A 12,456-nucleotide genomic window follows, 5' to 3' on the forward strand; every position below is an offset into this window, starting at 1 on the left:
CTGCATATTTATATTGTTTCATTGTTGATATTAGTATTAGTCATTTAGAGTATCTTTGCACCACTTCATATCTTTTATTACATGTCTTTTTTTTTTCTTGCAAAATAAGTTGACAACAAGGAACACAGCTCATTGTATCGTTCGTTCATTCTCAATTTTCTGATCTGATCTGAAGTCACACATCTACAGTGCAATATTCTGCGCAATATATTTAATAATAGAAATTTTGTGATGCATTGAAATAGAAAGGGAGTTTTAAAACACAGAAATTTTTCAGTTTAAAAAGTTGCACTACTTTTAATGAAATATTTTATTTTACACCTCATTCCTCACTTTCGAAGTGACTCTGATTGGATCACTTTGTCAAAGTCAGTATCACTTTGAACTATATATAGGTGGGGCAAAACTAACCCGGCAGCGGCGTAATGCTATGATTAGATTCTGCATAGCCTTCACAATGCCGCCAGGTAGGGCTTGTCCAGGTTAATCATTCATTTCATATGGTTTTTAAGATTATTATTTCTAAGCTAAGAATAACTACACAATGCATTAAGATTAGCATGCTTTCAGTAAAATGACAACACTATCAAAATATGTGTGTGCAGTTAAAAATTAACAAGTTGTACAACACTAAAATAAAACTCTGGTGTTGAAAAAACAAAAAAATTCTCATGAATGACAGTAACCTTTCTGGGTTAACCATCAGAGGCCTGCCGTTGTTATACAGTAAACTCCCGATTATTCGTGGAATTGGGTGGCACAAGTGCTGCAGATAATAAAATTCGCAGATAAACCACAAAAAGGCTAAAATGAGATAAAACTTGTCCTTCTACAAAAATTTGACTGTATTGATACAGATTACTTTCTGCGAACAGTAAAAATAGCACAGTAAAAGTTTTTTGCATAATTAAACAACAGAAAAAATAGCATCAAAACAAGAGTATGAACATTGAAGAAAACACAAAAAAATAAATAAATAAATAAACAAATAAATTTAAAACATAAATAAATAAATACATAACCAATAAAATAAATAAAACAAGAGTTTAAATTTACAATTTTTCAAAAAAAAAAAAACAGTTGTGGTATTTGTTTTTTGCCACAAAAATGCACCTTCCTGATTGCTGAGACAATCTGCTCACGAATAATTGGGAGTTGATCGTACTTTTAGCAAGCCATTTTGAATGTGACAACAGTTTTAGAAGGAAGAGTATGTGCTGGATCATTACCTTCAGGATGATCAGCATAATCAGGGCGCTGAATGGTGTCTGGAACTTCCCTTTTGGGGGTCTGAAAAGAATACAGAACCTCAGTACAGTAATAAATATTTTTAAAAGCTTGCATTAAACTTTTCACTTGAAATTCAGAATTAAGCAAATCGTAAGAACTAGAAAGTCGCCCGTCAAGGTATGACGGGTGAAAATTGCTTTTACATTTGAACCAAGCAATCGCCTGTTTGGTGATATATTGATCATTAAAATGGTAACCCTCACTTCCAGTAGATGAACCCTAAACTCCAGTAGGTAGCGTTCACAGTTGACCCTTTTTTTGTTTCTTCATTCTCCTGAAATGACAGTCTTACCAGTAAAACTGTTAAGTTACCGGATTCAGTTCTGCTTTGTCAAAATAAAGCCTTTCCCTGCATGTTAAACATTACCAAAACATATCAAATTATCATGCCGTCTCGTGAGTTTGACTGTTGAAACACGCCTGTTACTCGATCAATGTCTATTATATATATGAGGATTGATGTCAAAAAGTTTAAGGATACACAGGAGGCAGTTGCATACTTGAGAAAAAAATTGTATGAACAAAGATATAATTTTCACTAATTAACATTACCTAGCCATTGGGGCGGCTAGACTAGCTGCCTGCGGCAGTTGGTAACTAAAAATCAAAGTTCAAAACAACTGAAAGTCAAAAGTGTTAAAAAAAAACTGAAGAATATTTTGAAAACATGCTTCAAAATTTGACAGCTCTGCAAACAAGGCGTGGCTTGAAAAGATGTCCCCTACTAATACATTGATTCATCAAAGCATAGCATAACTTTTATTTTCTTCCCAAAAAATTAAAATTTTATTTTGATCCTCTATAAAAAAAAAAAGAAAAAAATGAATACTGGATTCTGGAACTGCTAATAAAAATGACCTTTAAATGTTTCAAATGGAAATAATATTTGATAGTTTTAGCATAAAAGTTCTCAAAACTTCAAATTGTCACACACAAAGAATGAGTAGAATCAAAATAGTAAATTTGAAGAATAGTTTTGTGTGTGTGTGTTAATTTTATGTAGGGTATAATTGAGTAATTAGTTGCAATACGTTCATTTAGACTATACGTTTAATGATACTATTTTAATTACTTTAAGTTGTTAAAAGTAGTTTGTAAATAACACTGAAGACCAACCCATTACCTTATGACTTATATTACAAAAAATGAAAAATGTTACACCATACAAAAATATCATATTACACACTATATTACACAAATTATTACTACAGAAACAAAATTTAGGACCCTTTATTTTATTTGTATATTTATCTTTAAAAGAAATAGGATGTTAATATAAGAATAATTTCACAAAAATAGACTGTTGATGGTTTTTTTTTTTTTTTTTAATCCGAAAAATAGGAAACTGGTGAAAAGTTTTCAAAAATGTATATTATTATAAAAATCCAGGAATAGTTTTGTATAACAAAAAACTAAATATTCTCACTTAGATTATAAGATGCATCAAGGGTGCAGAAAATGCTATTACTCCCAATCCTGATCAAAATTTTCCTAAAACTTTACAGTTGCTTTATGCTTAGATAAAAAATTAATTCAGTACTACTGAAAATTCTGTAGAGAATGAACAAGTTGCATCTTTGAAAATCTCTAGACTAAATGGGTAGCATGCCTAAGCTTAGATAAATGCATATAAATTTTAATTTAAGTCTTAAAATTAATGTTAATTAAAAAATATACATTATTAACCAACACATAAGTAATGAAAATAAAAAGTAAGATGTTGTAAAAAGCACATTCAAAATATATGGTAAAATACAAATTTTGAAAAACGAAAATTTATTGCCCTGCTCGTGAAAACCCAGCGTGGCAAAATGAAGATCATGCAAGTCCTATACTACATAATATAAAATATATTAAATATTGAAAATAAAGGAAAATACAAAATTAGTAGTGCTTAAGAGACAGAATTGCATTGTAAACAAAAGCAGGTATGTCTTACATGGGTAGATGAAATCGGATTTTGAAATGCATACAATTTTGGGACTGAAGTGTCCATTTTAGGCTTAATTAATGAAAGTTGGAAGGTATGCATCCTTACTCATAGCATTTTATTATCACACAATTGTTTTTTTATTATTATTATTTAAGAGAATTATGGTTAAAAACAATTCTGCAAACTCTCCCATATTCTGCACCCCTGGGCTGTATAACCTATTAAAACATAGAGATTGAAAAAAGACAAAAAGTATAACTTACCACAGGAAAAGGCCGAAGTTTTCCAGTAAATTCATATTCTGGCCAAGGATTATAAGGTTTGAGTCCTACTCCTTCTGAAATATTTTATCATACAAGAATGAGTAAAAGGTATAGAATAAACACATATTATAAATAAAACTACTTATAAGCAAAAATTTTTTATTATTTTTTTTTTTAAGGTTTACCAACTTAAGATTGAATACAAAATCATTACGATGCAACAAATAAAACTTCAACAAATTTCTTGTATGAAATTCGCAAATAAATAAATAAAATAACAATCATTCCAAAATAAATAACTAATTAAATTTTGCAAAAAGCATTAAGTTAAATTTGGTAACATATTTCCTAAATAAATCATACAATATGCATAATTAAAAATAAATCAGACAACTTTTCATTAAAATTGAATTAATCTTTTTTTAAGATAGTTTTTCAACAACACATTTTGAAATTGAATTCCACCAAAATATTTAAAATTTGCAGTTGAAAACTGGAAAATTGGATTAGTTGCCAGTGGCCGGCACAGTTTTTTTTCTCACTGGCCACTTTTAAAAGTTAAAAGCAATGTTACAAAACTGCACTCATTGATACTTAAATAAACTGTCAACATATCAATTATGTTAAAACACATTTTTCTATGAATCAGTTTTATACCTGACAACTTGAGAATTTTCTGGAAGATACTTGCGAAGCATACTTATTTCATAATTCTAACCAGCAGATAATTTGTAGGTAATTTTTTGTTAAAGTTACGTCATTGGTACAGTTTTTATTTTTGGCGATTTTAATTTATTTATTGCTACTGCAAACTAAAAATTTCATAGTTGTCAACATTCAATAACTTCAATTTTTAAATTCTACAGTTGCCATATACTTGTAGATATTTCCCAATTCGCTTTGGGCAGTTTTACTATTGTCACCAAGGTAGAAAGAAAAACTCAAGTCAGCAAAACAAGTGATGCACGTAACTTTACTGGAAAAAGTACCAATTTGACTCAATTTCTATTTTAAAAAGAAAAATGAATTGGTGTAAAAAACTCACTTTTGTTAAATTCGATTAAAACTACTCTACATTATCTAGAATATATGTAAAGTGAAACTATTCACATCAAAGTATTATCATTTATCGTACGATAAATATGTTTATTGTATCAAATGATCAATTTGTAGGGAATTTTAGAGCAGACTGTTCTCAAACTAATTTTAGTATCACTTTTAAAGCAAAATATAAAATTTTATTTTTTTGAAAAATAATCTTATAGGTTAGAGTTTGGACCAATGTTTCAAAAAAGGTTTTAACACCCTTAAAAAATGATATTGACCTTTAAATATTTTACCGAATATGATTTTAGAAAGAGCAGTTTTTTCATGCATTAAAATCTCAGATTGGACACATAGAATACACATGTGAAAGATTAAAAATGAGTTACAACTGCATAAAAACTTTTTTAAAATAACTTACTAGCTTTCTTGTGAATTTGTTTATGCACATTCCAGTTGCCTTTGAAACAATCCTAAAAAAATATAAACGTAACACATATTAATTTTTTGTTAACATACAAACATCCTACACAACAACAATGCATCTGGTTTGCATCAAGTTTTGAGTAAAACACGTTTCAATAACATCCTAGGTAGACTTTCATTGAAATTTTTTTCTACATCCTGCTGTATAGCAACAACTACCAGGGCAACTAGTGCTATCTCTTGCCCTAAGACAGAGGAGAGGTTCACCTACCAACCAGGGATCGTGATTTTCTTTGATTTTTTTTTTTTTTTTAATGTTCTAAAACTTGCAGATATTAATTACTTTAAGTTTATAAACATAATATATTTCATACAAGATGATCCATTCAACTTACTTTTAAAATTAAAGTTCTCTAACTATTCAATAGTATTTTAAGATTTATAAATACGTTATATTCCACAAAATATTAAAATCTGTTTGCGACCGTCTGTCTGAAGATCGATCTTCTCGACGAGTCAAACGAGATACGGATCAATTCGAAATTTTCCAAAGAAAAAAAATAAGAAAAATCTCGTAATTGTGCAACTTTAATTAGCGGAGATATTAATTAAAACGTTAATTAACATAACGTTATTCAGAAATTTTTATTTCTTTCCTGTTGCCATTTTGCATTTGGGTGAGCAAGTAAAATTCTAATAATTGTTTTAAAAGAGATTTTCTTGGCTGCTGTCCAAATCTTAAAACAACGTTTCCATCTAGAACTTCATTTTAAATTAGTTTAAAATTGGTTGTTCTATTCGGACATAGCCTTTATTTTATCGTCTGTCCTTTTTTTCATTTTTTACATTCAACATTCTTAACTCTTTTCATCATATGAAAGTTGTTTCTTTAGCTATGTTTATTGATTGTAGTGTAAGTTTATCATTTACCGGCCTCATATTTTGGTACATTTAGGATGTGCGACTAATTATGTTTATTTTGTTGGACTTTTTCCTGTCACATGGGTGAGTTTTCAAATTGTAATAACTCTCTTTTTCCTTCCTGTTTCTATTATTGAAATACATGATTGTATCCTTAAAAGAACAAGTTAAATTAAGATTGTTTTGATTTCTTTAAGTGAAACAGAGTTGAACAAAAAAGATTGTTTTTAAGGATTTTAACTAAAGCTGAATTGGAATCTGATGACTTGGTATTAAATTAATGCTTATTGGTATTTATTTAGTCTTGGTGCTTTAGTTTCACGTAATCAACCAAAAAGTGTGCGACATTTTATGTAAAAAGCTGATTGTCATTGTACATAAATATTTCAGATATAGTCTATCAGATGTAATTCATTTTAACGTGAGCACACATTATAGTTGATAATGCATATATTTTCATCTTTGTGCTAATTGAAAATACTCATAACTTGTATTGATAACTATGATTAACGTTAAAGAGATTTTTGCCAAAAATATGTTCTACTGTTGTTTTGCAAATCTTGCATTATGCACGTTTATTTACTCCTTGGCGCTTTAGAAACTGATGTCAGAGTAATACAAAAACATCAATTGGACATCTCTTTCATTTTTTAAGCAGCCTGTGCAATGCCAGGCACGCAGCTAGTGCTTAGATAAGATGTGATTTTGTTTTATGCTTTGCTTAAAGGTAAGGTTTCCATTATCATGTACGTTTTTAGTGTAAAATATGTTGAACAATTACTTTTCTGAACTATATTAGTCATGGTGCATAAGAAAAACTCCAAATTTTTATTTTGTTCTAAACTTTAATTTTGGAGTAAAAGCAATAGAGTGAAAATCTGTTACACAAACAGAAAGAGGGATCTATGTAGTTTTGCCTGTTGAAGTTAAATTTAAAGCAATACATTCTAAAAATGCAAAATTAATTTATAAAAGTAAAATCAACTGACTTAATTAATGATTTTTAAAAAATCACTTAATTCAAATCAACTGATTTAAATCAAGGACTTTTTTTAAAAAATCACTTAATTTAAATCAAGATTTAAATCAATGAACCCTGCTACCAACTTGTACTGGTTATCTCCAAATTTTTAATTTTACCTCCCTTTGCTTCTCACTGCCTCCTATATATTCTAGTGTACTGTCTGAAATAATCATCAGGAATGGAAAAATGAATTAACTTTGACTCCTTATTTTGAATTTCGAAGTAAGAAATAATTTAGAAACTACATCAATGATAGCTATACTGTGTTAAGATAGGCAGTAAACAGGATTGCGTCATTTGGTTAAGTTAATCATACATTTGGCTTGGACAAGAACAAAATAACGCTGAGTTGACAGCAAAATGCAAATACTATTTGTTTCCCTTTTTACAGAAAAAAATCTCTGAATGTGGTATAGTTCTAAACTTTCGGCAACCCGCTCGAACACTTCTGGTCTATATTTTCTGTAAACTACAGGGCAGAATCATAGTCCAATTTTTTACTAATTTTCACGAATAACTTTATCTTTATTAAAAGTAAAACAACTGACAACACTTTCACAAGAATAATTCTATTAAGACAGACACCTTCAGAGAAAGTTGTTTTTGAAAATAGGCACATAGAGAAATATAATTTTCAAAATCTCAACTTTCAAAAACGTTGAGAATAGAGATAGGGCCTACAAACTTTGTAGGTCTTGGGTCCTAGACCTCAAGATTCAGAAAATTTTCAAGAGGCCAATGGCCACTAGACTCAAAAAACTTGGTGGCCACCAGTTTTACCGGGTTTTGAAAACAGCGCTCTAGTACAAGAATGGGGGGGGGGGATTTCAATTTGTATTTTTTGAAATAAATATTATGAAAGTGATGCTAAAGGAATGCTAACAAGAAATATAAATTATATTAATCATGGAAATATAAGAGGCTTTGGGTGAAGGTTGGGAACTCCTGAAGCAAATGATTCATTCCACCCATTTTAAAGTTTCATAAGGAAAAAAAATCATTAAACCAAAAATAAAGTAGTGTACACAGTACCATGGTCCCACAGTGAAAAAAAAAAGTATTTCCCATAAAAACAACAACAAATTCCTTTAAAATCTTTTTGTAAATTATTGCAAACACCATGGTAGTAAAAATCAACATGCACCTTTCAGGTAACTAGTTTAATGAAAAGAATTAACTGTAAGAAAATTAGCACGAAGGGAATCGAAAAAATATTGGATAAACATACGATTTGAATTTTTTCAATAATTAAGATTAATGGGTTTTTTTTTCTTTTTGGCATAAAAATAATTAACTACAAACCTCCTCCAGTAATATACAATTTGGCATTTACCAAGAATATATTTCCAAAAAAAAAAAATTCTTTTTGCATTATTTGAACTAAAGGTATGACCAAACATGGCGACTACGTTCCATACGCAGCATCTCTATGTTAGGATGACTATGAAGGGAAAACGATCAAAGGACTGGCTATTTGGCTTATATTTTAATCTGATGCGATTGAAGATTAAAAAATTACAACAGTTATTCGAATAAATAGAAACTAGCCCCCGTTGTTTAAACGATTTTCAATGGAACGTATTCCTAATCGATTGCGAGTATTAGCGTCCACATCACAGCAGAAATATAAGATATAACTTATAGAAATATAGTAATATAGTTTTTTTCTTTCTATTTTTTATGATGTATAGGATTTTTAATGAAATACAGGATTTATGGGACAACATGGAACATTGATTATGGCAAAGGAATAATAAAACGGGGCGCACAGGGGGGGTCAAAACAAGTTGCCTTTTCAAGTTTTAAATTAAATAATTTGTCTTCCTATTTTGACGATTTTTTCAGAATAAAGGCTGTTTGAGTTAATTGGGAAACAAATAGAATCGAACGACCTTCGAGGGTTTATGTAAAAAAACATACAATATTATGTTTTTTTTTTTTTTTCACTTTTAAAGAGCCAAAATTTGCAAAATATTTTCATACTTTCAGAACAAGATTTAAAGTTTTAGAAACAGGTCAATAATTAATCCTTAAAAAACTACAATTAAGACAAAATAGTCAGTTTTTAGCACATATGCGTCTAAATCAATTAGAATTTAAAAAAAATGTTCTGAAGATAAAATTTCGCATTTTTCCAGAAAATAATTACGAATTACCCAGGAAAAAGGGCATATTTTTCGTTGTTATCAATAGTTTGCACTGCAATAAGCATCCAATGCCATTTTCGGAAACTTAGGCTCTTAAAAAGTCTTGTGTACTGCCATCTTCGGAATGACCAAATATAGCGGCGACGACAAAAATTAAGAGATAATTTTTTTAATTTGTAGCGTGAAAACAATTTAAAAATAATAAATCTTCGTGAAACTACAATTCAGTTGAAAAGTTTTTAGTACATTTGCGTCCAAGGCAATGAGGATAAGGTTAAGTGTTAAGAACAAAATTTTTCATTTCTCAAAAAAATTACATATTTAAAATAAATTTTAAAAAAAAAAGAAAAAACAAGTTGCAGCACATTTCGCGTTTTTTTTTTCTTCATTAGTTTGCAGTTAAAGGAAACATCCAATTCTGCTTTGTTTTTGGAAAGTTAGGCTTTTAAGCATCGTGTCTACTTCCACCTTATCAATGACCAAATATGGCGACTACGTTTCATTCGTAGCTGAAAAGACTTTGATTAAAAAACGATTTTCCCAATTGACCCTACCATCCGCAGGCTTGTGCTTTAGATGCAGGAAAATGTTCTTCTCCCGCTAAATTTGTGCATAATTCCTGTTCACCTTAGGAATTTTTTTCTTTGGAACTATTGAGGGGCAAAATAATACTGTTGTCCGCGGTCCTTTTTTATTTTATTGCCAGCTTCATTTTGGCTCAAAACTTTTTTTTCAGGAAACATCGATAAAAACGAAGATAAGAACTCAAGGGACAAAATTCCCTGAGAAAAAATTGGATTTTTTTTTGGGGGGGGGGGCAAAATTTGAAATTTCCCTGACAGTTTTAACTATGTCGTTTTCCATGCCAATTCCAGGTTTTCCGGAGCGTACGAACCACGTTTAATAACCGTATTTTCCTATGTATTATCCGTGAGCGGCCTATAATCTGCAGGTTCTAAAATGGGCCTGAAGAAAAAAAAAGTTTTGTATAATCGGAGGCGGTGTATAATACGATGTTAAAGAATCAAGTTTCAATTTAATATACCATTTGAGCAACTAAACTAAAAACGTGAAAAGGAAATTACTTTGAAGGCATAACCAAAATTAATCTGAAATATAATCTAAAATACAATGATTTCTTCTTGAAATCATGATTCTAGTACGCTAATTACTTGAAAAACAAAGAGTCAAGACAGAGGAGCAAACGCTCTTATCTTGTTCAAATGGCTTCCTAATTCACTGTATTCTTGCTTTTATTACATGGCCTAAAACGCGTAAGTGGAGCATTCAAGCATCGTAAAATAACCAACATACAGGCAGGCAGTGAGAAAGAACATGCAAGCTTTGTAAAATAAACAACATTCAGTCGGAGTACGGTCTCTATCGGTAAATCCTTATAGTACTGATGCATTGAAATTCTTTTCTTGGGATCTAAATTAACATAACACCCAAAAAAGTTGGCAACTGCAGAAATTTTTTGGGGTCGCCAATTTTGAAAACTGAGTCGCCACGTGGCGAGTGGCGACCGTAAATCTTGACCTTTATTGGGTCCCACGTATTTAGTCAGGCACTACTAGCAAAACTTTTTCCTGCAGTCTGCGATTTAGATTAGAAATCAAAATATAGCCTGCAAGATAAACTGACAAAAGATTAATTGCATAATCTAAATGAGAGAATAAAGAATGAACTCTGAACATTGAGAAATAATTAAAAATAAAATGTTAACACAAGTACTAGTACATGCTAGATGCAGATAATACTCGGAAAATCCAATAAATATTCATTAGTTGAAACTTATGATGTTTTACTTTTAACTTTCCAAAACTTTTTTCCTCCCCAAACCAAGAAATGGTCACAATTATTCTCAAGAATCTGTGTTGTACCGTAGATCCTTGAGAATATCTGCTAAAAAGCATAACACATGTGTTGCACTATTTCTGCTACTTAAAATAAAATTTACACATGAAATACCTGTAGAATGCTGAGTTGAACTGACGAATGCAAACATCATACATATTAGTGCAACCTTTTTACTTGAAAAAATAAATTCATGTAAATTCAGAACATTACATATAATTGGGCAGCAATGTTTACAATCTCATTGGTCATACTTCTGGTTATTTCCTTACCAATAAATAGTACTAAATCTAATTAGTCCAACATACAAGGCTGTATCTTTGTTCATCTTTCTATGCCAACAAGTAAATGATAAGATGAAAAAAAAATGCATAAAAAATAAACTATTGTTCAACTTAAAAGGAGTTTCACTAGGAAAGTGAGATTGCCAAATATTCATATTTCATTTTTAGTTAAGTAATTGTTTGGCTTTTTCCGAGTTTTTGGCTATTTGCTTATTTTGTTTCCAATTTCTGCAACTTATTATCACTACCAAAAAAATGCATAACTTAAGAGCATTTACTTTTCCAACTTATATTCTGGTTGTACAACAACTTTTTACAAAAAAAAGTTCAGATATCAACTAGTAAACAGATGTAGAAAACAATTAGCTGTGAATTGACAATTTGCGATTTATTTACAGAAAACATTATTTGCTTTGAGCTTTAAGAAATGTTCTCACAAACTTCATTGTAACTTTAATAATCATCTGCATTGTATTTTTACATATTTTTAAAAGTAAGTCATTTGGAAAAAATAAAAATTATCGATTACATAACGGTCTAACAAATCAGTTTACGAAAATACACAACATATATGCGACACTAAGTATCACTCCAGAGTAAGCGACTCTGGATTCAATTCAACCAGAGCGCAAAACAATAATAATGCGCAATAACGCAAAACAAGACGAAAGTTTAATTTAATATTTATAATCAAAGATTATTTTACAGTAGCAAATATTAAAAATAACTATAGTAATAGCAGAGAAACGTTTGAGATAAACTAAGAATTTTTAACTTCATAAAGAATTATTCAAATTTGTATGGCTAAAGCAAAGAATATTAACAAAAAGTAAGAAAGCATCGAAAAACACGTGATTAAAACCATGACTTTTACAGCACAACAATCGGAAAAAATATCTATATGTACCTGAGTGCAAAAAAAGGATCCTTCAATTCCAAGTTTAATACAAGTTGGGCACCTCAATTTCGCAAAATTACTACATTCTGGGGTTTCACATTTCCTGTCGCTTATTACTTCGGCCATTTCAATAACAAACGAAAATGAAGAATTTTCCGTAAGTAGTAGCAGTTGTAGTAGTAAATAAATTCTTGTTACGGTTAATATTACGGAACCGATTTTATTTAACTGAGGAAAAGAACGAGGAGGAGTTACACTCAATACTATTTAAGTCCCTGCATATGAAAATTCCACTTTCTCTTTTTGCTTTTCTCTTTGAAAATGCATCAGCCGCCTAGGGAGAGTACATCAAGTAACTTAAATCATGAA

The 12,456-nt window shown here is 30.0% G+C and overlaps 1 protein-coding gene across 1 annotated transcript in view; it reads right to left on the reverse strand.

Moving 5' to 3' along the window:
* Positions 1-12,241, reverse strand: part of LOC129225709 (methionine aminopeptidase 1-like) — a 42,726-nt gene extending 30,485 nt beyond the window's left edge. The window contains exons 1-4 of the mRNA XM_054860192.1: positions 12,097-12,241; positions 4,952-5,003; positions 3,487-3,560; positions 1,230-1,290 (exon numbers count right to left, since the gene is read on the reverse strand). Of these exons, the coding sequence (XP_054716167.1) occupies positions 1,230-1,290; positions 3,487-3,560; positions 4,952-5,003; positions 12,097-12,213 (304 nt within the window). The 5' untranslated portion in view covers positions 12,214-12,241. The remainder of the gene's footprint in view (positions 1-1,229; positions 1,291-3,486; positions 3,561-4,951; positions 5,004-12,096) is intronic.
* Between the last annotated feature and the right edge of the window lie 215 nt (positions 12,242-12,456).

Source organism: Uloborus diversus, chromosome 7 (genome assembly GCF_026930045.1).
Source record: "Uloborus diversus isolate 005 chromosome 7, Udiv.v.3.1, whole genome shotgun sequence".
Taxonomy (NCBI): Eukaryota; Metazoa; Arthropoda; class Arachnida; order Araneae; family Uloboridae; genus Uloborus; species Uloborus diversus.